The sequence below is a fragment of the Lissotriton helveticus genome, chromosome 9 (genome assembly GCF_964261635.1).
Source record: "Lissotriton helveticus chromosome 9, aLisHel1.1, whole genome shotgun sequence".
In the NCBI taxonomy this organism is placed as follows: domain Eukaryota; kingdom Metazoa; phylum Chordata; class Amphibia; order Caudata; family Salamandridae; genus Lissotriton; species Lissotriton helveticus.
Window position 1 is genome coordinate 889153524 of NC_136070.1, and position 23748 is coordinate 889177271.

Below are 23748 nucleotides of genomic sequence, written 5' to 3' on the forward strand. Positions count from 1 at the left end.
TAGCCTTTCAAACCTGTCTCAGGCCTCTACCATTGCAGGGCCTGCGCGCACTGTATACTGCCGCTGTGACGTGACACGTAAAGTAGGTGCCACCTCTGTGACTCCACTTTTGCTACATTTCAGTCACACCTAAGGTAGGCCCTAGCTAGCCCAATGGACAGGGTTCATTGTAGGTTAAATGTAGGACGTGTGCCTTAACTGTGTGGCATGTCCTGGTAGCAACAAACAGCCATTTGGGTTTCTCACTACTCTGAGGCTGCCCTCTCATAGGAATGCATTGGGGATTCCCTGATATGTGCTCCAGTGGTAATTCCTGACCTGGGAGGAGCAGAGGGATCAAGTTTGGTATGTTTGGAATAGTGGTAATAAATGCTGCGTAATGGTGTGTGCAGATTTATTATCACTTTTTTAGAAATGCCACTTTTAGAAGCTGGCATTTCTGTGTCCTATGTGTCTTTGTGCCTGCCTGATGCATTTTGCATGTCTTGCTCTGGAGTGATAGTGACTGGGGAGGTGCAGTGGCTCCAGAGGGGCTGGGTGAGGAGTCAGCGCTAGGCTGAATAGGCAGTTCTGTATTTGAGTAGAGGGAGGAGTAGTCCCTGACCCTGAATAGGTCTGTGCCTGCCTTGTAGCATGCTGGCTCTCCCCCCCCCCCGTGGTGTGTCTTGGGGCCAGGAGCTACTCTGTCAATGGGGACTGTTGTGCACGGTAAACAAATGTTGTAGTGCCCCTCAGAACTGGTTTGGACCGGGAGCAGAGCCCGGGGAACAAATACATTTGTGGGATAAGTATGAGGGGTGTGACCCCATGTGTGGTGCTGCAGTGTGCTTACTGGGGAAGAAGATACTGCCAGAGTGTAGTGTGCCAGGAGGTACCACCGCATGGGACTACCTGCTGCCTGCTGGGTGGCTGAGAAGGCTGCCCCTCTGCTAGAGGACCCTGCGTGCTGGCCTGCCTGGGCCCTGTCCTCTGCCCCAGGTATTTCTCAGGGCTTGGGATCCTGCCCTGCCATGCTTAGGCAACTCAGCGCTAAGTAAGCACTTGATTCCAGTGAAGAAGCTCTGATGACGGCTCATGTTGGAGGAATGCAGTTGTGGGGGCAGAGAGAGCAATTGCGCTGTTACGAGAGCACCGTGTCAACTCCCTCAGTGTTTGTGGAGACGAGTGGGCCCATGGAGCGCTTCAACCTTCCTATGGTGCGAGATAGATTTGAGTCCCTGGCGTGGCAGCTTTCCTTTTGTCGATAAAAACAAAGGTTTCCCTTTTCCTGGTTATTGTGAACAGATAAGACAGGAGCAGTCTTATATGTCAAGTTCTAAGTCACATTAGTATGAGGCACCCACAGTTGATAACAAATTTACAAAAAACTGCTAAATACAAATGTTCTTTTTACATACAACTTTCCATTTCAAAAGTGGTCAGAGGTAAGTGAATACTAGAATCATGTTAAAATTTATACATTTATTAAGTTTGGTTACATTCAGCAAAAGCAAAATTTATGCAATGTTTACAATTTCATTAAAAACAACATTTAGTCTTAAAAACAAGTGAAAGTGCAATGTAATTAAAAACAATAGCGAGAAAGCACAGAGATTGTCGACGCGGCGTTTCGGTGAACTAGCTTGAACACCTTCTTCAGGACTATGCTTTGTTAGGTTACGATCCCGGCACAGGACGGAGTGGATGCAGGTCTGCAGTACCTCGAGAGGAAATTCCCTGGAAGGAAATTAAGAGCCCTCAGGGAGTGGAACATATTAGAAGTAACACTGATGTAATAAGCAGAAGCTAAAGATAAAGACAAGCAGAAGTTAAAGCTTTAAATTCCAGCCTGCAAGCGCAGCAAACAACTACACCCGTCCTATAAGGGGTCCATAAGGTTTTAAACTTAAGAACCTAAAATCCAAAGGAAGAAATTGGATCAAATTCTGCTACCGATGTCGGGTAAACAGAATAATCTGCTTTCTAAATAAAAGGGAGCTCAGATACCAATTTGAAAAGGACCAAGTATCCTCCTGATACAAATAAGTAATAAATTGTTTTTAACCTAACAAAGCATAGTCCTGAAGAAGGTGTTCAAGCTAGTTCACCGAAACGCCGCGTCGACAATCTCTGTGCTTTCTCGCTATTGTTTTTAATTACATTGCACTTTCACTTGTTTTTAAGACTAAATGTTGTTTTTAATGAAATTGTAAACATTGCATAAATTTTGCTTTTGCTGAATGTAACCAAACTTAATAAATGTATAAATTTTAACATGATTCTAGTATTCACTTACCTCTGACCACTTTTGAAATGGAAAGTTGTATGTAAAAAGAACATTTGTATTTAGCAGTTTTTTGTAAATTTGTTATCAACTGTGGGTGCCTCATACTAATGTGACTTAGAACTTGACATATAAGACTGCTCCTGTCTTATCTGTTCACAATAACCAGGAAAAGGGAAACCTTTGTTTTTATCGTTGAGATACCCATTCCCTTTTCATTGAAGGGTAACTCCCTGAATTTTCTTATTAGCTTTCCTTTTGTGCCTGATATATTTGAGGAGCACCTAACCTCGGACAGAAGAAAGGAAGTCAGACAGGAGCCGAGCCTGGTCATGGGTGGGGCTGAGAGGGACTGCACACCCGAGAGAAGTTGCCACTGCATCTGTGAGGAGGGACAACAAGACGTAAGGCGCTCCTTGCACGGGTGCAGCCGGGGCTCTGCTATGTGGCACCCGAGCTGCCCAACAGAGTGAGGAGGACGAGGATTTCCGGTCCTGGAGATCCTCTGCAGCAGAGGGAGCGCTGTAGTCATTGTGGGCGGGCCAGCAAGCAGAAACCAGCCGGAAGCCAAGCAAAGGCTAAGCCTGGTTTTAGGGGGGCTCCCGTGCTCGAGGAGAGCCCCCTGTGCTGCAGATACTTGGGAAAGCGAGACCAGTGCTGAGGTCAGGACTGGAGGCCCGTGGGCTCCCCTTGGCTGTTTCCTACACTTCCCCCGTGAGTGGAGCAGACGCAAGGGCGGGATCATCCCGGCTCCCGTGTCATTCTGCCACCATATGGGAGAGCATTTGCTCAGCCCCCTGAGGAGTGGTAAGAGGGGCTGAGCCTCCTTTTGCTTACACCCGGGCCATGGTAGCACCGGCCCCGCAAGTTCTGTATTCGGCAGCTGCACCACATGATCGCGGACAGCTGCCTCCTAGCCAGGGAACAAGTGAGTATCCATTTTGAATTGGGGGAGTCTGCCCACTTGGGGCCAGGCACCGGGGAGCATGCAGAGCACCGGTTCACGAGGCGAGGGGGCAGGATTGGTCCCGTTGGCCCGAGTTAGTGGCCGGGCCACTCTCCCGTGGCATGGAAGCTGTGCCAGCCTACTCGGCAGCGTGATCGAGGCACAGGGTTGTGTGCTGGGAAGGCAGCATGATGTGGTGGTAATATGGAGAGGATATACTTCATGCTAACGCCCTCGCATTCGTGCCCTAACTGTATTAGATGTAGGGTAGTAAATTGCCAGGGTTCTGACACCCCATGTACAATATCATGATTGTGTTGCCCTGAGGTAAATGTACATGGAGTGTTCTCCTATCAGAAGAGATTCTATAATGTGTGAGACTTACTAGGGTCACTATGGTGCACTGCTGAGTATATGTAGGCATAAAGTGATTTAGGCCTAATGTGATTAATGCCTAATGTGATGAGGCATAATGTGTTTATGCCAGGTGCCTTTACTAATAGTTACTGTTTGTTTTCTCTAACTGTGAGATGTGTTGTTTATGACAGTGGCCCGATTGGCCATGTAATGTATTTAATCCCCTGTAAAGTAATACCTAGTGCCAGGTGGTAGAGTGTACCTATGTGATTACGTCCTAATGTGTTCATGAGTAATACGAAGACTATTTTTTACTTAACCTTGTGTGGAGTTTCCTTTATGGTGTGCCTAGTGTGTCGCTGATGTGTGAGTGAGTTGCGCAAACGCTTTACACATTGCCCTGGGATAAGCCTGACTACTCTTGCCAAGCTACCAAGGGGGTGAGAAGGGGTTATCTTCCAGAAATCCCATTTCTAACACTCTTTCTCTGGGTTAAATATATGTTCGAAGCGTTTTACCCAATCTTCAGGTGATACTAGGGTCTTGATCTTGCTGGCTAACAGTTCTTTGAAAAATGGATGATCTACTGTCATCCAAAATAGAATGGTATCCTGTGTCTCAGCCGCCTGGACCAGTTTTTCCCATGCCAGTCACCAGATTTCTATTTTCCCCATGCTTAATGTTTGCTTATAAGTTTTTCGTAGAGGACATATCTTTTCCTTGTCCCTAGGTGTAGCCTTTGATGCTTCTTTTAGCTCCTGGTTTAATTTTGAGCACTGTTGAGCATTTAACTTATTCTTTAGTTTTAGATCTCCAGAGATTGCAACCGCAATGTCACGAAATGCCGTTATAAAATGTGAATTTAAGAAGGATCCCTCCAAAGACATAATCATATTTTCTTGGATTTTTGGGTTATAATATCCATGAATACTGAAGGGTTAACACCTGACCATTTTATGGAACCTCTGTGCTCATTTCTATATGTTGTGCTCTAATATCTCACACCCTTCTCAAAACCTAACCTCCTAATAGAAGAGCAGACCTCAATCAGTCTAGGGACTTTTGCATCATTTTGAGGTCTCGCTAGTGTTGCAGCGCAAATGCGCTGCCATCGCTTTGCGAGGCATGCAGTATACACTATAGTGTGGAAGCTTTGTGGATGCTCCGCCCACTCTCCGGTCCATCTTCTTCATTGGTCTAGGTTATAAATGATGCCTTCCGATTGGTTTTAAGCTTTTTAGTCCCTCCCCATGACAGCCATGTCAGTCATTTGTATCCTTCCATGGTTATTGGCCCCTTTACTGCACGGACTACTTTCTTCCCGTCCCTTCCTACCCCCCCTCCCACAGTCCTGACTTCTTGGGGCCCCCGCCCCCTCCTGGTCGTGCTCCTGCCTTCTCGCACCCGCCCCCACTCCTGTTTCCAATTCAATAGGATTCATGTATATTCGAGTCCTATTGCATTGCAAATGCTTGTTTAATTCAAGGCCACACGTCACCTCTTTGAGACAATAGTGTTATGACCATCTCTGCCCCGCTCTGACTACCTTCATCCTTTCCTCCCTCACCGTGATCTGGGAGCGCTGCTCGGAGTCATGGTTCCGTCACACTCCCCGGTGTCTACAGCGGGAAAGTGAAACTGTGAGAGGGAAGGCAGGGGACTCGTAGATAGGAACGGGTTCATTCTTAAGTGTGAAATGGCAGCAGGTTAACAGTTTGTTTACCAATCTTGTTTACGTGGAAGCACATGTGGAATGTATGCAGTTATGCACACTCCTCAAGCTAATGATACCAGAGACAGTAAAACACTCCGTGCTTGGGTTGGTGCATTGTAACATGGTGTTGGCCTGTCGCAGATGCCGTCCGGAACCTGTAATCTCGCGGATACCAATTTGCATGCAGGAAGCAGGGCTTCGATCCAGGAGTTGCTGTGAGCATGGTTCAGCTGCGAGGCGGCCAGTGTTTTTAATGGATTGCTTATTTGTTGCTCTTTAGCTTGCCTGCTCAATGAGGTTAATTATGTTCAGTCAGACAGTGTGGAGAAATGTTGTGATTGTTGTGCAAGTACGCATCCACATGGAGCACTGTTTCTGCCTTTTTCTCTTGCGCCGAGTGAGCGCAAAGTAATGGATTGTATCTAGTATTTATTGCCTGTGATTTAGTTCTTCTGACCTCTTCTACAAGTTTGCTTTTGCTTATTCCTGTTTTGTTCTGCTCCAGTATGCGCATATCAGAATCCTAATGTCACTTTTTCCTCTGCACGCTGCACATTGTAGAGCTGCTATTAAGACCCTGCTTGCAGATAGCATGTGTGCTGAGCCGATCTGGTAGCAGCGGGGAGACCTAATTAATGTCATGGTTTGTCAAGCCCCAGGAGGTCCATGTTCAGAAAAATATTGTTTTGACATAATACCATCGGAATATTGCTTCTCCCATATCCAGTAAAATTATAATAACAGTATAAGGCGATTGTTTATTCATGTTAAGGTAAATTTAATAAAACGTCACACGGGCTTGACACTTAATTCGACTGTCCACTTCTATAACATTTAGAGGCACAGTGATGAGATTCCCGAGTCGATCTGAAAAAGACACAGTTAGTGATCTCAATTTGCTTTTGAGTGATAGTGACACAGAAGGGGAATTAAAATGCGCACCCAAGATCACACAGAATGTCATGCATTGAGCTGTAACGACCTTTGTGCCAAACACATATTCATGTGAAATGCATTTTTATAGAGGTTTTTAAGCTCAGCAAGATGAATTCTGACTAGGTCAGCTAGAGGCTGCAGCTACTGCAAAGTGTCCCTGCGGGATATTTATAGGACACAGTTAATGCAGGGCACAGAAGCATGTTTCGTGAGCAAATAACTCCTATCTGGTGTTAGTGAAAACATATGAATATGTTTTTTGTGCAGCCCAAAAATAGGCTCATTAAGGGCATTTAAGGGGGACAAAGAGGGCCGAAATCCCTTGTGGCTTTATGAACTTCATCATCCAGTGTTGGTTAGATGACCAGGTTGGAGCTCAACTACTAACCGACGACTTGGGGTGGGTTGCAGCAAACCTTACCCAAAAGTAAAATACCAGAATCACTTTAGCATTCTCGGAGTTGCAGTCCATAGAAATTACCTTCCATGAGCACACGTAGACAATAGTGGGGCATATTACCAACAACTAGCGATAATTATCGCTAGGTTGGCTTAGCGGCAATAATTTTATTGCCGTGTAGCGACGATTTTTATCGCTTAGGAGCCTTGATATTATCAAGGTTTATCTCCTAAGCGAATAAAATCGGCCGAAATGAATGAATATCGCTGAAAAGTCAGCGATATTCATGCATTACCGAGCAAATGCTCTTAGCCATGTTATCCACCTCCCATTGGATAACATGGCTAAGAACTGCTCAGGGCAGGTGTTAGCTTTTGGAGATATTCGCGCTTAGCGCGAATATCTCCAAAAGTTGGTAATAGGACATAGCGATGTTAGCGACTGTTTCCAGTCGTTAACATCTTGGCACGCCCACTTTGCATGTCATTAGTGATAACTTTCTCTGATATGCAAAGCGGGGCCCAAGATGGTCATTATCTCCTACTAGCTGTCGCTAACTGGTGTTAGCGACAGCTAGGTAATAGGGAGACAATTTTATCTCCGCTTTCTTGGCTTTTAAAGCCAAAAAAGCGGAGATAAATCCCTTGATAATATGCCCCAATATTTTTTTTAAATCTTGTATTTTTAGTGATATGACCACCGAAGGCCCTAATTTTATATTAAAAACAGAGCTTTGGACTATACCATTTACCGTTGAAAGGTAATATTTCTCTGCATGTATTCCCATACCTGGCGTGTCACGCAGTTTGGTGCTTACTTTCCCTCCATGTTAAAGATAAGTAGATGTTTCAGGACCCAGGCTAATGGGCTACGACTTTCCCGTAAAGTGTAATAAACTTGCTGGATTGTATATATGACACTTCTTTCAAACCCCTTCAGCATTGCCAGTTAGCCCATGTGACTGCTGCGTGTGGCATTCACTCATGCTAATCATGTTGTAGAAGTAAGAAAGGCATTAGGGTGCCATTGGTGGACGTGCCCGCTCTTCGATTGGTAGAGCAAGAGGCTTAACAACCATCATGTTTCAAAAAGGCAGTTCGCTTCTTCGCTTTTCTAATATTATGCATGATTAAATTCCTTTATGAGTTTGAATTTACGTAGTGGGAGTAAACAACGAACTTATGCTCATTTGACAAGCATTTTCACCCCAATGTTGAACGTAGGTGTGCAGATGACTCAGAATTTGGGCAAATGTGTTTCCTTTTTTTAAATTTGTGTATTAGCACAGCTGCCATGTGGCCTCTCAGTGACATAGCAAGGGGAGGGCGGGGGGTGGGGGGGTCGTTCGATGCATTCAGCCCCTGGCGGCAGAATTTTAGGGGCCACTGCCTCCCCCACCTGCTCTTACCTGCAGCCGTCAATGCAAACGCTGGAATTGCCAGCTGAATCTGTGTTGGTCTTTGCAGGTGCGGCCAGCACAGGTAAGAGCGGTGGCTAGTGGAGAGGGGTGGGTGCGGGGTGGGGCGAGGAGGTGAGCGCGAGTACGTGGTTTTATTCATTTTTCATTTCATTTTACCTATCCCGTCACCTGTCAGCTTCCGATTCCCCCAGCCCCACCTCACCCCTGACCCTGCCCCTCCCCACCACCTCTCCACTTTTACCTGTGCTGGCCATGCCTGGGTCTTTGCATGATAACCTCTAACTTCCTTGCTCTTTCCTCGTACCTATATGTCTGCGTGCAAGTGTCAGCATGGGTTTGTGCCTGTTTAGATGCACTGTATGAAAGTGATACCCACCGTTCTTATCAATACTAGTACTGTTTCCCATTCAGAAATGCATGGTTTACATCTATATGAAAATAATATAATGTAGGTTCTCAATGATTTTTTAAAGAAAAAATGAACGGCAACTCATTCATACTACACAAAATGAGACAACATTGGGCATATTTACAAGGGGATTGCGCTACCGGAACGTCACTTTTTCCAATGTTCTGTGGGCGCCAGCCCTGCCCCATATTTACATTCTGCAGCACACATAGAAAGAGCAAATCACCTTCAAATATTGTTTTCTTTATTTTGTTCTCTTTTTGTTGTACTTCTCCGTCCCCACCCTCCAGGTGCTGCTTTTTCCCATTATGCCTCCCACCCACTCCTCTGTTACAACCCCACTGCCTCCAACACTCACTGTGTTTTTTTCATTGGCCCTTTTGCACAAAAATCTTTATGTTTATTTTTTGTTTACCAATCCAAATAGCACCTGCCATCATGGACCTGTAAACAGAAAATGAAAGCAAATGGTGCCTGCATCATTCTTCTCATACAAGTATGTGTTCTGACACATGTGCACATCCTTGGAATGATGGATTCATGATTGCACCTTTTTAACTTTTCTTTTACTTTGATGATTCTTCACTGTGTCCCGAGGCTGTACCACAGCCTAACACAATTGATAAAGCCAATATGTCGTACAGGCAAGACCTACTGAGTTTGCCAAGGATTGTTGAAAGGAAGGCAGCTATTTTGTGCCATCCCCTGAAGTCTCTAATCTATGATCTAGGGCTGCCCTACAATATGATATTTTATAACGATAAAGATGCACTTTAGCAGACGTTCAGTAAAAACTGCTTTGATATGTAAATCAGGAGATATGGTACCTGAGGCAAATGAACCACATCTGCATTTATTTCGAAAGTTGCTTTGAATAACGGATGTTGGAGCTAGCCGACCAACGGGTGGTCTGCCCCCCAGGAGGTCTGGGACATTGGTGCAGTTCAGCGACTGCACTGCTATATTTGGTCTATAATTAGCTATTGCGACAGCCCACTATATAATGCAGACATTTTAAGTAACCAGCGACCATTTTGTCTTTGGTGACATGGTGGCTGGTCATAGAAAGCAATTGTCCCACCTTGGTTGGCAAGCTAGTTGGTCAATTTTGTCTTTTTGGCTTTCCCTGGGCTGCCTTTATCGAGAAACAGGTAGCAGGGAAGGGGATTGTGCATATGGTGTTGCTTTGAAGCAGGTGCAGAGGCAGTTGTCCAAAAAGTTGGCAGGGGTTAGCGAATGTTATTTTGGTTGACAAGGGCAATCCAGGCTGAAGAGGACCAGGTAGAAAAGCTCACGCCTGGAAGAGGCAGAAAGTTTAACGTTCATAAGGAGGTTAAGTTAGTAAGAGGTGAGTAGATGCAGTAAACCTGAATTTAGAGGTTAAAGCCTTAAATGTGGCGGCAATTCTGCTGCGGTGCGGGTGTTCTAAAAGGTGGGCGGGGCTGCGACTGCTGTTGGCCGTTCGCAGCACCAGGAAGGGAGTGCTCCCGTCGGCCGTTGGAATGGGTTAAAGATCTCAAGTGCGGAAGATCAGCGCAGGAGAAAGTAGAGACTTGCAGATTTAAAGTTATTGAGGGGAGGGACATTTGGGGGTGGGGGTAGTTTAACATAGTGTATAGTTAAGTTGTAATTTTGTAAGGCGGAGGGCCCAGGGTTGTTTATGTAATGTGCACCTGTTTCAATAAAGCGACCTTTTCCACACAATCTGGTGTCTGTGGCCCGTGATGCGCCCCCTCTTGCCCCAATGATAGCTTACTAAATATTACAAATGGGGGCACCCATTTTGTCTCAACCACTGAAGGAGCAGCACAAATTCCATTCCTGCAGGATGGTGGGGGCATTTCTCTCACCTTTGTAAGTTGCTGTTGGACGCTGATGTTCAGATGGTAGGCCGTGAACTCCAGGGACTCCATTCGAGGCATGGGGAAGGTGTTATCTGGGAGTATCACCTTGCAGAGGCAGTTGCCTTTATCATCTACTGAACCGCTGACATTCTGTCCAGCCTGCGGCAGAGAAAAGAAAATATAAACAGATGTCAGACATGTTGGCTCAGTTCAGGAGACCATTCCAGGGACCACTGTTTGCTTCCGGAGGGTATAGGGGTTTAGGGATAACAGAAACAAGCTTAGACAAGCATACGGTTTTGCTTTGTGTTTATAGTATTGTATTGTATTGTATTGGCATACTTGTATAGCGCAATGGCTGTCACCCAACGGGTATCCTGGCGCTTTTGACTATTGTTACCCATACATGATGTTTCCAGCTACTGGCCAGCTTACATTGTTCTAGGAAAGAGGTGTGTTTTTAAAGCTTTCTTGAAATAAGGGAGATCTCCCATACCTCTCAGACACAACGGTAGAGAGTTCCACAGTCGTGCTGCGGTGAACCTAAAGGACCGACCTCCCATCCGGGTCTTCACAATCTTGGGCACTACTACCAAGCAAGCTGAGGCCGAGCGGAGAGATCTGGACGGGGTATACCAGGAAAATAAGTCCTGCAATGGAGATGGACCTTGTCCATGAAGGGCCCTGAATACCAAACAAAGAGCTTTAAATAGTGAAACGTCATACTTTAAAAAGCATGTGGTTTGTTAAAAATTGTGGGGCAGATTTACAAGAAAATGACTTAGCGTGTTCTGCAAGCCATTTGGCTGCGCCGCACTGAGTCACTTTCAAAGCACAGGGAGGCAACATATTTACAACAATATGTCACATCTCTGTGCTTCCCCCTGCGCTGGCGCACAAACTGCTGCCATGCGCCGGCGCAGGCACTTGCACCATGGTGCAAGGATGCCTACATCATGGGGAGATTGTTTTTGTATAGGAAGGGAAACCTTCCTGAACAAAAACAATCTGAAATGACGTTTTTCAACTTAAATGTGCGCTGCATTAGCACACATAGAAGTTGAAAAACGTCATTGTTTCAATGATTGTTTATGTGCAGGAAGGGAACCCTTCCTGAACAAAAACAATCATTAGAGGTGATTTCCTCTTTCTATGCCTGCTGCACAATGCAGCGCGCATAGAAATAGGAAAAGAAAATTACGATTGCTCGTAAATCTGGAAATGTGTCTGGTTCCATGGGTGTTGCGTGGGAACACCCACAGCAAAACCCATGGAACCCCATTTCACGCAAAGTGCTGCCTGCAAAGGGGCCATATTTACAAGGACAGGAAAAGTCACGCAGGGTGGCTTTTCCTGTCCTTGTAAATACGGGCCAGTAAAATGCGTCACTGGTACGACACAAAAGGTGACGTACCGGTGGCACAAGGGGCTTGTAAATCTGCCCCTGTGTTTCTCTAAGCAAGTTAGTTGCAAAGGGAGTATTGTACATGCTTGTATTCATAAAGTATCTTGGTAATACTTGTGCATGACACTTTTTACAATGATTATAATGATTTTTGGCAGGCACGCTATTTCAGTACAGGAGACAAAAACAACTCCAGGAGAAACAGTGTCATAAATATTATATCAGTGAATAAATGTCCATAATACGTGCTCCACTAAGTCCTTATCCGTTTTCAGTGCCTCTTAGATATCTCAATGCAGATAACTGTTCTATTGTGAGCAGAGCTCGAGTCAGGGTACCACGCGGGTGGACGGCGTCCCCCCACTTATTTTACCGGGTGGACACCGTCCCCCCTGCCAAACAGCTGGACTTCACTCTTTGGCCTCTCTGGGACGAGATCGGAGCTCACAGCACGCTGCTCACCGGCTGGCTTCTCAGATGCAATTGTATCTAAGGGGTGAGCGTGGGGAGGCAATGAGCCCGATGGTGCAAGCCACCTCTCGTGACGTCACTTCCTGTCATGATGTCACTTCCGGTGACAGCGTCCCCCCACTTCTTTTTTTAGGACTTGTGCCCTGATTGTGAGGTTTCTAGCATCGTGTTTTTCGGTTGGCCGCTATTGCAGCCTTCAGTGTTTTGTCCTTTGCCTTGCTGCTTAAAGTCAGCTACTCTTTCTGCTAGATTCATCAAAGACCCGTTTTGCGAGTCTATAATAGCGATTCATAAGGAATCGCTATTACAGACTCGCAAAACGGGATTCATGTAGGAATCGCAATATTTATTGCGATTCCTACAGCTTCCTTATTTGCGATTAGCTAATTGCTAATCGCAAATAAGGAATAACTTCCCATTCATTCCTATGGGCCTACAGGCCCATAGGAATGAATGGGGAGTTATGCCTTATTTGCGATTAGCAATTAGCTAATCGCAAATAAGGATGCGAATTCAAGGGTGCCAGGGGTGTCCAAAGGACACCCTGTAGCACCCCTGATATGCAAATTTACACAGGTGTTGCGCACACACATGTCCAAAGGACATGTGTGTATGTAACATGCAAGTGAGAAAAATGCACTAAAGTGCTTTTTTCTATTTTTTCGCTATTTACCACGAAGTCAGACTTCGTGGTAAATAGCGACCAAAAATTGCGAATTCGCAATGAAAAAATGGTTAATGAATTGCATTTAAGGAATCTCAAATAGAGATTCCTTAAATGCAATTCCTCGCAAATGTGCGAATTCTATATTAGCGATTTTTGCATTTGGGATGATGAATCCCAAATGCAAAAATTGCACTCGCAAAGGGCCAGATTCTCAGAATCTGGCCCTTTGCGAGCGCAATTGAGCTTGATGAATCTAGCTGATAGTGCCCTTAGTGTGCATTCTACATGTCTCAAATCCTCTGTTTTGGAAAATGCTCTTTTTTGGCAGAGGCACACATCATGGACCGAGAAGAGGCTACAATTACTGGCAGAAAATGCCATTTTAACTCGGGCGATATGTACTGTTTCTCTCCCCGTTTAAGGTCCGTGAAGACAACGGAGTCCTCGGAATGACGGCCAGTCCTGGTGCTCATGCTGTTGGTATACAGCTGTTGGGTGAGCTATCTGAGCACAACCGCTTTGCTGATAAGAAATGAGGTGCAAATTGAGCCAATCAGCAATGATGCTGGGTACTGCTGCTCTATGCGGCTACAAAGCATCTCGAGCTGTGTGCAGTCACAGGTCTCGGGGCATGTTGTTTAGAGCTACTCAGTAATGTACTTCTTTGGGTGCATTAAAGTGTTAATCTCAGTAGAGCTCGTTGCTGAAAATCCAATGTTAACTCCTAAGGGTAATATTTACAAGCGGTTAGCACCACCAGAACATCACTTTTAGCGACGTTCTGGTGGTGCTATGCCCTTCTCCATATTTACAAAGTGGCACTAACCCACTTTGAGTGGCTTAACGCTGCCTTGTAAATAGGGCCCCTTTGCACACATCACTTAAGGGCATATGTACAAGCCCCTATTTCCACCGGAACGTCACTTTTTGTGTTTCTGTGGCGAAAGGGGCTTTGCCTTCTTTACAAGGCAGCATTAAGCCACTTAACGTGGCTTAAAGCTACCTTGTAAATAAGGCTCCCTTTCACGCTATGCTTAGTGTGAAAGGGGTAGGTAGTGGGTGTTGCGGTGGGCGTTCCACCGCAACACCCATTGATTTTGACCCTGTCCCCTATTTACAAGGGCAGCGTAAATAGGAGGCAGCACCAAAATTAAGACCAGGGAAAACCTAGTCTTAACTTGGTGAAAGGAGGAGAAAAGCTTTATTTCTCTTCGTTTTTGCTTTTTTCATGTGTGCTGCCTTGTGGAGCACACATGGAAAAAGCAAAATGCCATGGATTGTTTATGTGCAGGAAGGTGACCCTTCCTGCACATAAACAATCCTTAAAAAAAAACCAAATGTAACTTCCATGTGTGCTGCATTAAGCAGCACACATAAAAGTGACAAAATGGCATTTAAAGATAGTTTATGTGCAAGAAGGAACACTTTCCTACACATTAACAATCTTCACCTGCATGCAGTCACCTGCGTTGGTGCTACACTGCTAAGTGTAGCACCAGCGCAGGCGGAAATGTAAGGCTGCACCATATCCTTGTTAATATGGTGCAACCTTGCATTTCTGAAGTGGCGGACTGAGGCGTTAAGCCATGACAGCTAACGCCTCACTCCACCACTTCTTTGTAAATATGCCCCTTAATTTGAAAAGGGTGTGCAAAGGGTGAAGCAGTGGGCGTTTGACCACAACATCCATTGCATTTTGATGGTGCCCCAGATTTACAAGGATGTGTAAATCTAAAGCAGCGCCAAAAACTAATATCAATCATGATTGGAAATGTGCTCCTTCTATTTGTGCTGCTGTGCTGCCAAATGCAGCACGCATAGAAAAAGCAAATACGAGGAGAAATAAACGTATTCTTCCTCGTTGCACCATTCTAACACCTGCTATTGCATGGTGGTAGTTTTTGGTGCTGCCTCAGATTTACACATCCATGTAAATCTGGGGCAGCATCAAAATGCAATGGATGTTGTGGTCAACCGCCCTAAGCAACACTCTTGCACGCCCTTTCTGCTCAAAATAATCATTCCCTGAAACGCAGGCACCCTTGCACTATGGTTCGAGGGTGCCTGTGTTGGTGCTAGACAGGTAATTTTAGCGCCAGCACTAGGGAAAACACTGGGGTGCACCATATTGTTGTAAATACGGAGTTCCGCGCTGCCAATTTTGGCACAGTTCCGCGCTCCGACATTTCCTTGTAAATATGCCCCATATTGTGGCTATTTTAGTTATGCAAAGGGAAGCATCACTCATTTGAATGCTCTCAAGTTCGATAGAATATATGACCGGAGCATGTGAAGCATAAGTTATGCAGGGTGTTCTGAGTGGATGCTGCTAATGGAAACGCGAATCAAGGAAGGAAAGGGGTATATGTGCGCCTCTGTTTTTTTTTTTCAACTGAAGGAGTGAAGCTTTGGACTAGAGTTCTTGAGGCCACCTACAGAACAGAGTTCCTTGGGCAGACTCACTCTACAGCTCAGATGTTGTGAGTCAACAGCTTGGGGTAAGGTGGATGCCCCCCTCCAAGAAACTGGAAATGGATGAGGCAGACCCGTAAGTAAAGTACCTCAGGTGGGCTCCATCCAACATTCCTTGAGTATGAGTATCACGGAAGACAGTGATGTCTATAGTGGTGTAGCTCAGGCGAGAGTGCAATCCTGTTTTACTTACAGGACTGAGACCATGAAGCGAGTCAGTGAGATAACCGGGAGCAATCCATAGTACGCTCACTTGTGCAATGGAAGCGATCCTAAACTATACCTTTTTACTACTCCCATAAACTCAAGGACACAATTTGGCTTGGGTTAGGATGAAGCAAGTTTACTTCAAATCCAGCAAGAGATACAAGTTCAGTAATGTCAACATGTGCATCACCGCAGCAGTGCGTACACCACACAAAATTTTATAAATATAATTGCACATATTTCCGATATACATCCCCTTTCCAAGGGCAGGCCCGATTGTAAGTCCCAGCCACCATTAGGGATAAGATACGCGTGTGACCAATTCATAAACACCTCAGCTTTATGGCTCCAGAGGGACCTCATACCTCTTAGTCCCTGCCAGGGCACACTGTGACATCTTAGCTCATGCACTAAACTTCTGGGATACCCGAGGTGGATCTAGAAGTGAATGGCCACCAGCAGATGAGAAATGCTGATCGTGTGCTTTGGCACCCCAGAATCGCATTGTCATTTTTGGCAAATTTTGGTCCTCCTTTTCGATGGGATGGTGTGTCTTCCTTGGCTCTGTCTTTTGCAACTCCTATGGGGACAAAGATGGTGTCTCGTGGTGAGCACCCCACTTAACGTGGCTTAACGCTGCCATGTACATATGGCACCCTTTCATGCTATGTTTAGCTTGAAAGGGGCGTGCAGTGGGGGTTGTGGTAGACTTTCCACCTCAACACCCATTGTATTTGACGCTGCCCCCTATATACAAGGGTGGCGTACATAGGAGGCAGAGCCAAAATTAAGACAAGGAATACCCTGGTCTTAAGTTGGCAAAATGAGGAGAAATACATTATTTCTCCTCGTTTTAGCTTTTTCCATGTGTGCTGCCTTGTGCAGCACACATGGAAAAAGCAAAATGCCTTGGATTGTTTTTGTGTAGGAAGGTGTTCCTTACTGCACCGAATATGACTCGTTACAACGTGAGTCATCATAACGCATGCCATTACAACACGGTCGTTACAACGACTGCGTTGTTACCAACCAAAGCCATTACTACGCAAGTCATTACATCGACATTGACATTAGAAATGTATAATTTACTATTCCAACTCCAGCCTACGTAACAGAAGGTAAGGTTTTGGAATAGTAAACTACTATTTCTAATGTTAGCACGCGATCTACTGCAAGTCGATGTAATGACTTGCGTAGTAATGGCATTGTGTGGTAACAACGCGTCGTTGTAATGACCGTGTTGTAATGGCATTGTGATGTGATGCTGGCGTTAAGATTGTTTCCCCCTTGCACCATGGTGCAAGGGTGCCTGCGCCGGTGCATGGCAGAAGTTTGTGCGCCAGCGCAGGGGGAAGCACAGGGTGCAACATATTGTTGTAAATATGTTGCATCCCTGTGCTTCGAAACTGAAGCAGCGCGGCGCAGCAAAATGACTTGCTGCACTGCACTGCGTTAGTTTCTTGTAGATCTACCCCCCCCCAGTGTCAAAGGCACTGTTAGGGAGTATATTATAAAATACGTATATGCACCGAGAGTTCGGGGTTATTGTCTCAATTTACCTTTTGTTCACCCCCAACTAGCAACTGGTTTCAGTTTCTTAGAAGAAGCAAAATAAAATAATACGTCAATCGTGAAAAAAACATGTATCAGTACAAAACACACTCGAAATACAATAGAATGTAGAGCGTGTAACAGGCACAGTTAACACACAAGTCGAGCATAGGGTATCAATGTAGATGTGCACGATTGGTATCCAAAGCCATTTAAAAGTATTTTGCCAGTTTTGAAAGAAACCCAAATACAACGCGAACACTTTGGTCCTAAAAAAATGATGTTGCATTCTTGAGCTTTAAGCAGCCAGGTTCCTAAAAATGAAACCTGCTAGTCAGATTGATATGTAGTCACCACGAACTGAAACTGATAGGTGACACTGATAGGGCACGATTAATGTTGTCTACCTTGGAGGGATGACAGGCTTGGTCCGGATGCCGAGCGTGAAGCTGTTGAATGCACACAGATCTTTCGAGCTGGTGCATTAGCCAAAGGAGCTATCTCAACAACTGTCCCGCCTTACTGCAATGGAAGTGTCTCGAGCTCGAACTTGCGCGAGAAAACGGGGAATGCACTTAAAAATACCTCAGGCGCGGAGATGTGTAAATACCAGTCTGAATAAAAGGTGAGCGCCTTTATTCAAAGATACAGCTGCGAGGGATGTATGACGTTAGAACGCATACTTTTACAACGCATACCTTTACAACGCATTTTTTACAACACAACATCCATTACAACGCATTCCATTACAACGCATGCCATTACAACTAATTTTTAAAAACTACCTTTACAACGCATTCCATTACAACGCATACTCCCTTTACAACGCATACCATTACATCGCATAACATTACATTGCATGTATGGTAAGTTTTGGATAGTGTAGGGATAAAAATTACTATTCTAACTCCAGGGGGGTGCAACAGTAGGGTAAGTGTTGGATAGTGTAGGGCAGTGTTTCCCAAACTGTGGTCCGCGGACCCCCAGGGGTCCGTGACACATTCCCAAGGGGTCTGTAGGCAACAGTTTTAAAAGCACAGAAACATTTCTTGTATAATTAGCAGCCTTCCAGCAACAATAAAAGTGTCAAGAGAATGCCAGTGATTAATGTACCTGCCGGAGCTGAGGAGAGTTTTGTTCAGTGGCAGCTTTGATTTAACTAATGTAGCACAGAGGGTTAATGTGCCTACTGCAAAGAACGTGTATCATGCATCTTAAAAGCAGTATTTTATGCGCATAGGTTCGTGGTTACTGCTTTTGTCACAGAAATTCTTTTGTTACTGTGCACTTCATAAGTGACAATCATAATCTAGCCCAGGGAAACCATACACTGTCATCAAAGAGCTGCTTGCAAACTGTATGGTACCAGTTATTAACTTATATTTTTTACCAGTTATTCATTATCCTGATGCTGCTAAAAATATGTATTTGGGTGGAAATGCATTTTTAATGTTAAAGTCAGTGCTAGCCACTGTGTTATGTTCTGAATACTGAGTTTGTGCTTTTCCAGACCAAGCACTCTTTAAACATTTTATATACACACTGATTTACATGTATGATTCAATGTCTCTATATGTGTGTGATCTAAAGTGCTCTGACATCCTACAATGGTATGAGAGATGCTATAAAACAAATGAAATACATGTGACAGAGGGGCTATTGCTTCAATATAAAATACTAAGTGCCAGATGTACGATCTGTTTTTATATGCGCGAACGGGTTCGCGATCCCGTTTATGCATGCAAAAACCTATTGAACCATGTACATAGCCTATTTCACGAGTCGCAATTTGTTTGCGACTCGCTAAATAGGTTTTGCAACTTGCTGTTTGGAAGGGGCATTCCCTTCCAAATAGGGAGTCTCAAAACCATGTACAAATGTTTTGCGGTCGCAAAACAGTCGCAATTACCACCTACTTCAAGTAGATGGTAATGCATTCGCAAATGGGGAGGGGTCCCCTAGGGACCCCTTCCCATTTGCGAATGCATGCACAATTATTTTTAAGGGCAGGCAGTGGTTCCAGGGACCTCTGCCTGCCCTTAGAACATGAAATGAAAACGTTTCATTTTCTTTTTTATTTTAAATGCATGGTAAACAGGCTGCATTTTTTTAAAAACTGCTTTATTTAAAAGCAGTCCGAGACATGGTGGCCTGCAGAGCCCAGCAGGCCACCATCCCTGGGAGGGCTGGCATTCCCAATGGGCTCGCAAATTGCGAGAGGCTCATTAATATTAATGAACCTCGCAATTTGTGACCCCATTCGGAATCCCAAACAGTGTTAAACAGACTGTTGTACATTTCATTTAGCGACTCGCAATTTGCCACTCGCAATGTGTCGCCAATTGCGAGGCGCTAAATGAAATGTTCGTACATCTGGCCCCAAAATCCTTAGTACTTTGAGTATTTGTTTTGTGTGCACATGTGTGTATTTTTTCGAATTACTGTTTTAATTTTGAAATTTAACTTATACAAATTGCTTGGAGGTCCCCGGCTTCCAGTGGTGACTCAATGGGGGTCCTCAGGAGTCAAAAGTTTGGGAACCACTGGTGTAGGGGTAAACATTATTATTCTAACTCTAGGGGGGTGCAACAGTAGGGTAAGTGTTGGATAAGGTAGGGGTAAAAATTACTATTCTAACTCCAGGGGGTGCAACAGTAGGGTAAGTGTTGGATAGTGTAAGGGTACTATGCGTTGTAATGTTATGCGTTGTAATGGTATGCGTTGTAATGACATGCGTTGTAGTGGTATGCGTTGTAGTGTCATGAGTTGTAATGGTTGCGTTGTAATGGCATGCGATGTAATGGATGTTGCGTTGTAAAAGTTTCGTTGTAATGGTAGTGCGTTGTAAAAGTTGCGTTGTAAAGGTTGTTTCCCGCTGCGAGTATCCTATTCAGCCAGGGTTTGTCATTCCATTCTATCATTAGAAAGTGAAGACTACACGTCCCAGACCCCATAGGAAAACAAACGGTCTCGGACGAGGTACTTAGGCATGATAAAGAAACACTTTAGCTCTGGAAAGTGCATTCGGATGAAGACTGCAACCAAACATAAAGGACCAGGGTGAAAGTGAAAAGAGTCGATAAAAAGTGTAATGATAACGCACGTGAAGGTGTACTACGTCTCTAGATTGAGTAATACTCACGGCAAGTCTCTGAAGGAGGAACACGACGAGAAGGTATGGCAGCATCTTGCTCACCCAAACTGCCCTCTGACTCGCTTTGCCCGCTGTACAGCATCACTCGCCCCTTTTATAGCCCTTTGTGTCCAGGAAGGGATGTGCTGAAATGTCCCCATAGAGATAGAAAAAAAAATTAGCTCTCTTCAGTAAGTCTCGTGCAAACACAGGTTAAGAAATCCCCTTCCTGTAAAAGAGTTAAAGCCGCTCTGCCCTGAGGGGATCAGGCCTGGGGCATTTCAGGAGGAGTTGCATGTCCTCAATCAAAGCCTCTCTCTCCTTCCACACCCACTCCCTTCTGCAAACATTGGTGCCTGAGTTACAAGATGCTGGAATTTCCCCCCAGGACATTGTTTTGTTGCATTATTCATTGTAATGTGCTTAACGCGCACAAGCACATTTGTAGAATTAAATGCCACTGGTGAATTTTGTCAATCCTAGCAGGGTGAAAGCTGCGGCATGTATAGACACTGTTTATGGTAAGGCATGGAAACCAACCGTGGGTCCGATTTATGAAGGTTTTGTGTCACCCTTGTGCCACTCAAGGGGGCACAAGGGCGACACAGAACCTAAGTGAGATTTATTAAGCTACCCAAGATCACCTTGTATGGCAAAAGTAAAAATCGCTGCCTTGTAGTACTCTGCCCCAGGGAGTCGTTCCGTGTGTGGAGCGTGGGTATTCTCATGCATCCACCAGTGGGTTTTAGTGCATTCTCAGATTTACCATTAGTGGTAGGCCTGGGAATCAAAATGCGACGCCTCCCAAGGTGACGCGTGAGAAGGAGGAATATCTTTATTTTTCCTCCTTTTACGCGTGCTGCATGCATTCTACAAAATACACAAGATGATGGACGGAATGTTGCACAATGGCAAAACATTCACCCCCAGTCACAGATCTGGGTTTAATCCATCGTTATTTTGCTCACCAAGCCACCCCAGTTCAGACATGGCCATATGCAAATCAGTCTTGTCCCTGTGCTTCATGGGAACAGTCCAGACCGAACTGCCAAGCCATGTCTTTCCTGGACCGGAATCAAGCATCCTAGGACCGGTTTCTGGCTATCAGCCGTCTTCAGCCAGGATAGCTTGACTCCAGTGGCTCAGTGAGCACGGGACCCACGTCTGGGCATACCCTTCCCACATAGGGTGAACAGCAAAATACACAAGATGATGGACGGAATGTTGCACAATGGCAAAACATTCACCCCCAGTCACAGGTCTGGGTTTAATCCATCGTTATTTTGCTCACCAAGCCACCCCAGTTCAGACATGGCCATATGCAAATCAGTCTTGACCCTGTGGCTCATGAGAACAGTCCAGACCAAACTGCCAAGCCATGTCTTTCCTGGACCGGAATCAAGCATCCTAGGACCGGTTTCTGGCTATCAGCCGTCTTCAGCCAGGATAGCTTGACTCCAGTGGCTTAGTGAGCACGGGACCCACGTCTGGGCATACCCTTCCCACATAGGGTGAACAGCAAAATACACAAGATGATGGACGGAATGTTGCACAATGGCAAAACATTCACCCCCAGTCACAGGTCTGGGTTTAATCCATCGTTATTTTGCTCACCAAGCCACCCCAGTTCAGACATGGCCATATGCCTGTGCCTCATGGGAACAGTCCAGACCGAACTGCCAAGCCATGTCTTTCCTGGACCGGAATCAAGCATCCTAGGACCGGTTTCTGTCTATCAGCCATCTTCAGCCAGGATAGCTTGACTATGATGGATTTAGGTCCAGATCTCTGTACTGGGGTGAATGTATGACATTGTTCTGCATTCTGTCCATCAACTGTTGTTTTTGCATTTGTCACCCCGAGTGGGATGGGTATGCTCAGACGTGAGTCCCATGCTCTCCACACCACTGGAGTCAAGCTATCCTGGCTGAAGACGGCTGATAGCCAGAAACCGGTCCTAGGATGCTTGATTCCGGTCCAGGAAAGACATGGCTTGGCAGTCCGGGCTGGACTGTTCCCATGAGGCACAGGGTCAAGGCTGATTTGCATATGGGCATGTCTGAACTGGGGTCGTGTGGAGTGCAAAAAAACGATTGATTTAGGCCCAGATCTCTGTACTGGGGTGAATGTATGACATTGTTCTGCATACTGTCCATCAACTGTTGTTTTTGCATTTGTCACCCGGAGTGGGATGGGTATGCTCAGACGTGAGTCCCATGCTCTCCACACCACTGGAGTCAAGCTATCCTGGGTGAAGACGGCTGATAGCCAGAAACCGGTCCTAGTATGCTTGATTCCGGTCCAGGAAAGACATGGCTTGGCAGTTCGGGCTGGACTGTTCCCATGAGGCACAGGGTCAAGGCTGATTTGCATATGGCCATGTCTGAACTGGGGTGGTGTGGAGTGCAAAAAAATGATGGATTTAGGCCCAGATCTCTGTACTGGGGTGAATGTATGACATTGTTCTGCATTCTGTCCATCAACTGTTGTTTTTGCATGCATTCTACAGCACACATAGAAAGAGGAAAATACCTCTCAGGATTATTTATGTGGTGGAATGTGGCACTTCCTGCACGAAAACAATCCTGCCTACAATGCAGACAGACTTGCACCATGACATAAAGATGTGTGCATTAGGACTAGGCAGCAATATGTGTGCCAGAGCTAGGTAAGGACAGGAATGCACCATATAATGTTAAACACTGAGCATTCCTGGCCTTTACTTTTCACGCAGTGGAGCACGTTGGCTTGCTGCATTGGGCTGTGTGAACAAATTATAAATATGGACCCAGATTTCTAGCCTCGGCTCAGGAAGAGGAGCACCTGCACAGTGGGTTTCTTTCATGTGTCTCATCACACACATTGACCTCCTGCTGCAACAACTTAGTGCCTAGGGCAGCAGAGCTTCCAAGTTTCTTAAATCTGTACTTGATCAACTCATTCAGTACAGGTTTTTACTTGCCATTCTGGAACCTAATTTCACATTATTGAAATAGGAGTTCCAGTCACAGAATGTAGAGTAAAATCCTGAATTCCTTTGATAGCCCTGAAGAATTCCCCTGACCAACTTTCTGGCACTTTGAGCAGGCAAAAACATGCTGGTGCTTCCGAAGGATGGTGGGAGACATCCAATAATTTGTTTGCTTTTAATCACAAAAGGCAACAATTTCCCTTCTGTGCAAATCAAATCTATGTGTCACCCACACATATCTCTATAATCCAGTAAGGATGCAACAAACATATGTTTACATCAATAGCAAATAAAACAAAATCTTGATTTTTCTCCTTATTAAAAATGTCATCCGTTTTTAGGTCTCGCTCCTAGCGTTAACATTGCGGCGGTTGCTGCTGCCAGCAACACCGACGCGATGTCCAAAGAAGCATGTCCTGCATGTCCCTGCACTGCATGGCAGGCACTGCACAAGACATTTAGTAGGTAAAAATGGGGTTTCAGAAACTAACCTAGGAAAGGCACACGCACGAGCAGTATGGTGTTTTTTACAAAGTCAGCACGCAATAGGCCAAAGGCGGGCTCAGGAAGAGGAGCACCTGC

General features: G+C 45.3%; 1 protein-coding gene across 1 annotated transcript in view; it reads right to left on the bottom strand.

Moving 5' to 3' along the window:
• LOC144783032 (olfactomedin-4-like) overlaps positions 1 to 20273 on the bottom strand; it is a 57703-nt gene extending 37430 nt beyond the window's left edge. Inside the window, exons 1-2 of the mRNA XM_078662216.1 lie at positions 20205 to 20273; positions 10296 to 10448 (exon numbers count right to left, since the gene is read on the bottom strand). Of these exons, the coding sequence (XP_078518342.1) occupies positions 10296 to 10448; positions 20205 to 20249 (198 nt within the window). The 5' untranslated portion in view covers positions 20250 to 20273. The remainder of the gene's footprint in view (positions 1 to 10295; positions 10449 to 20204) is intronic.
• Positions 20274 to 23748: the final 3475 nt, after the last annotated feature.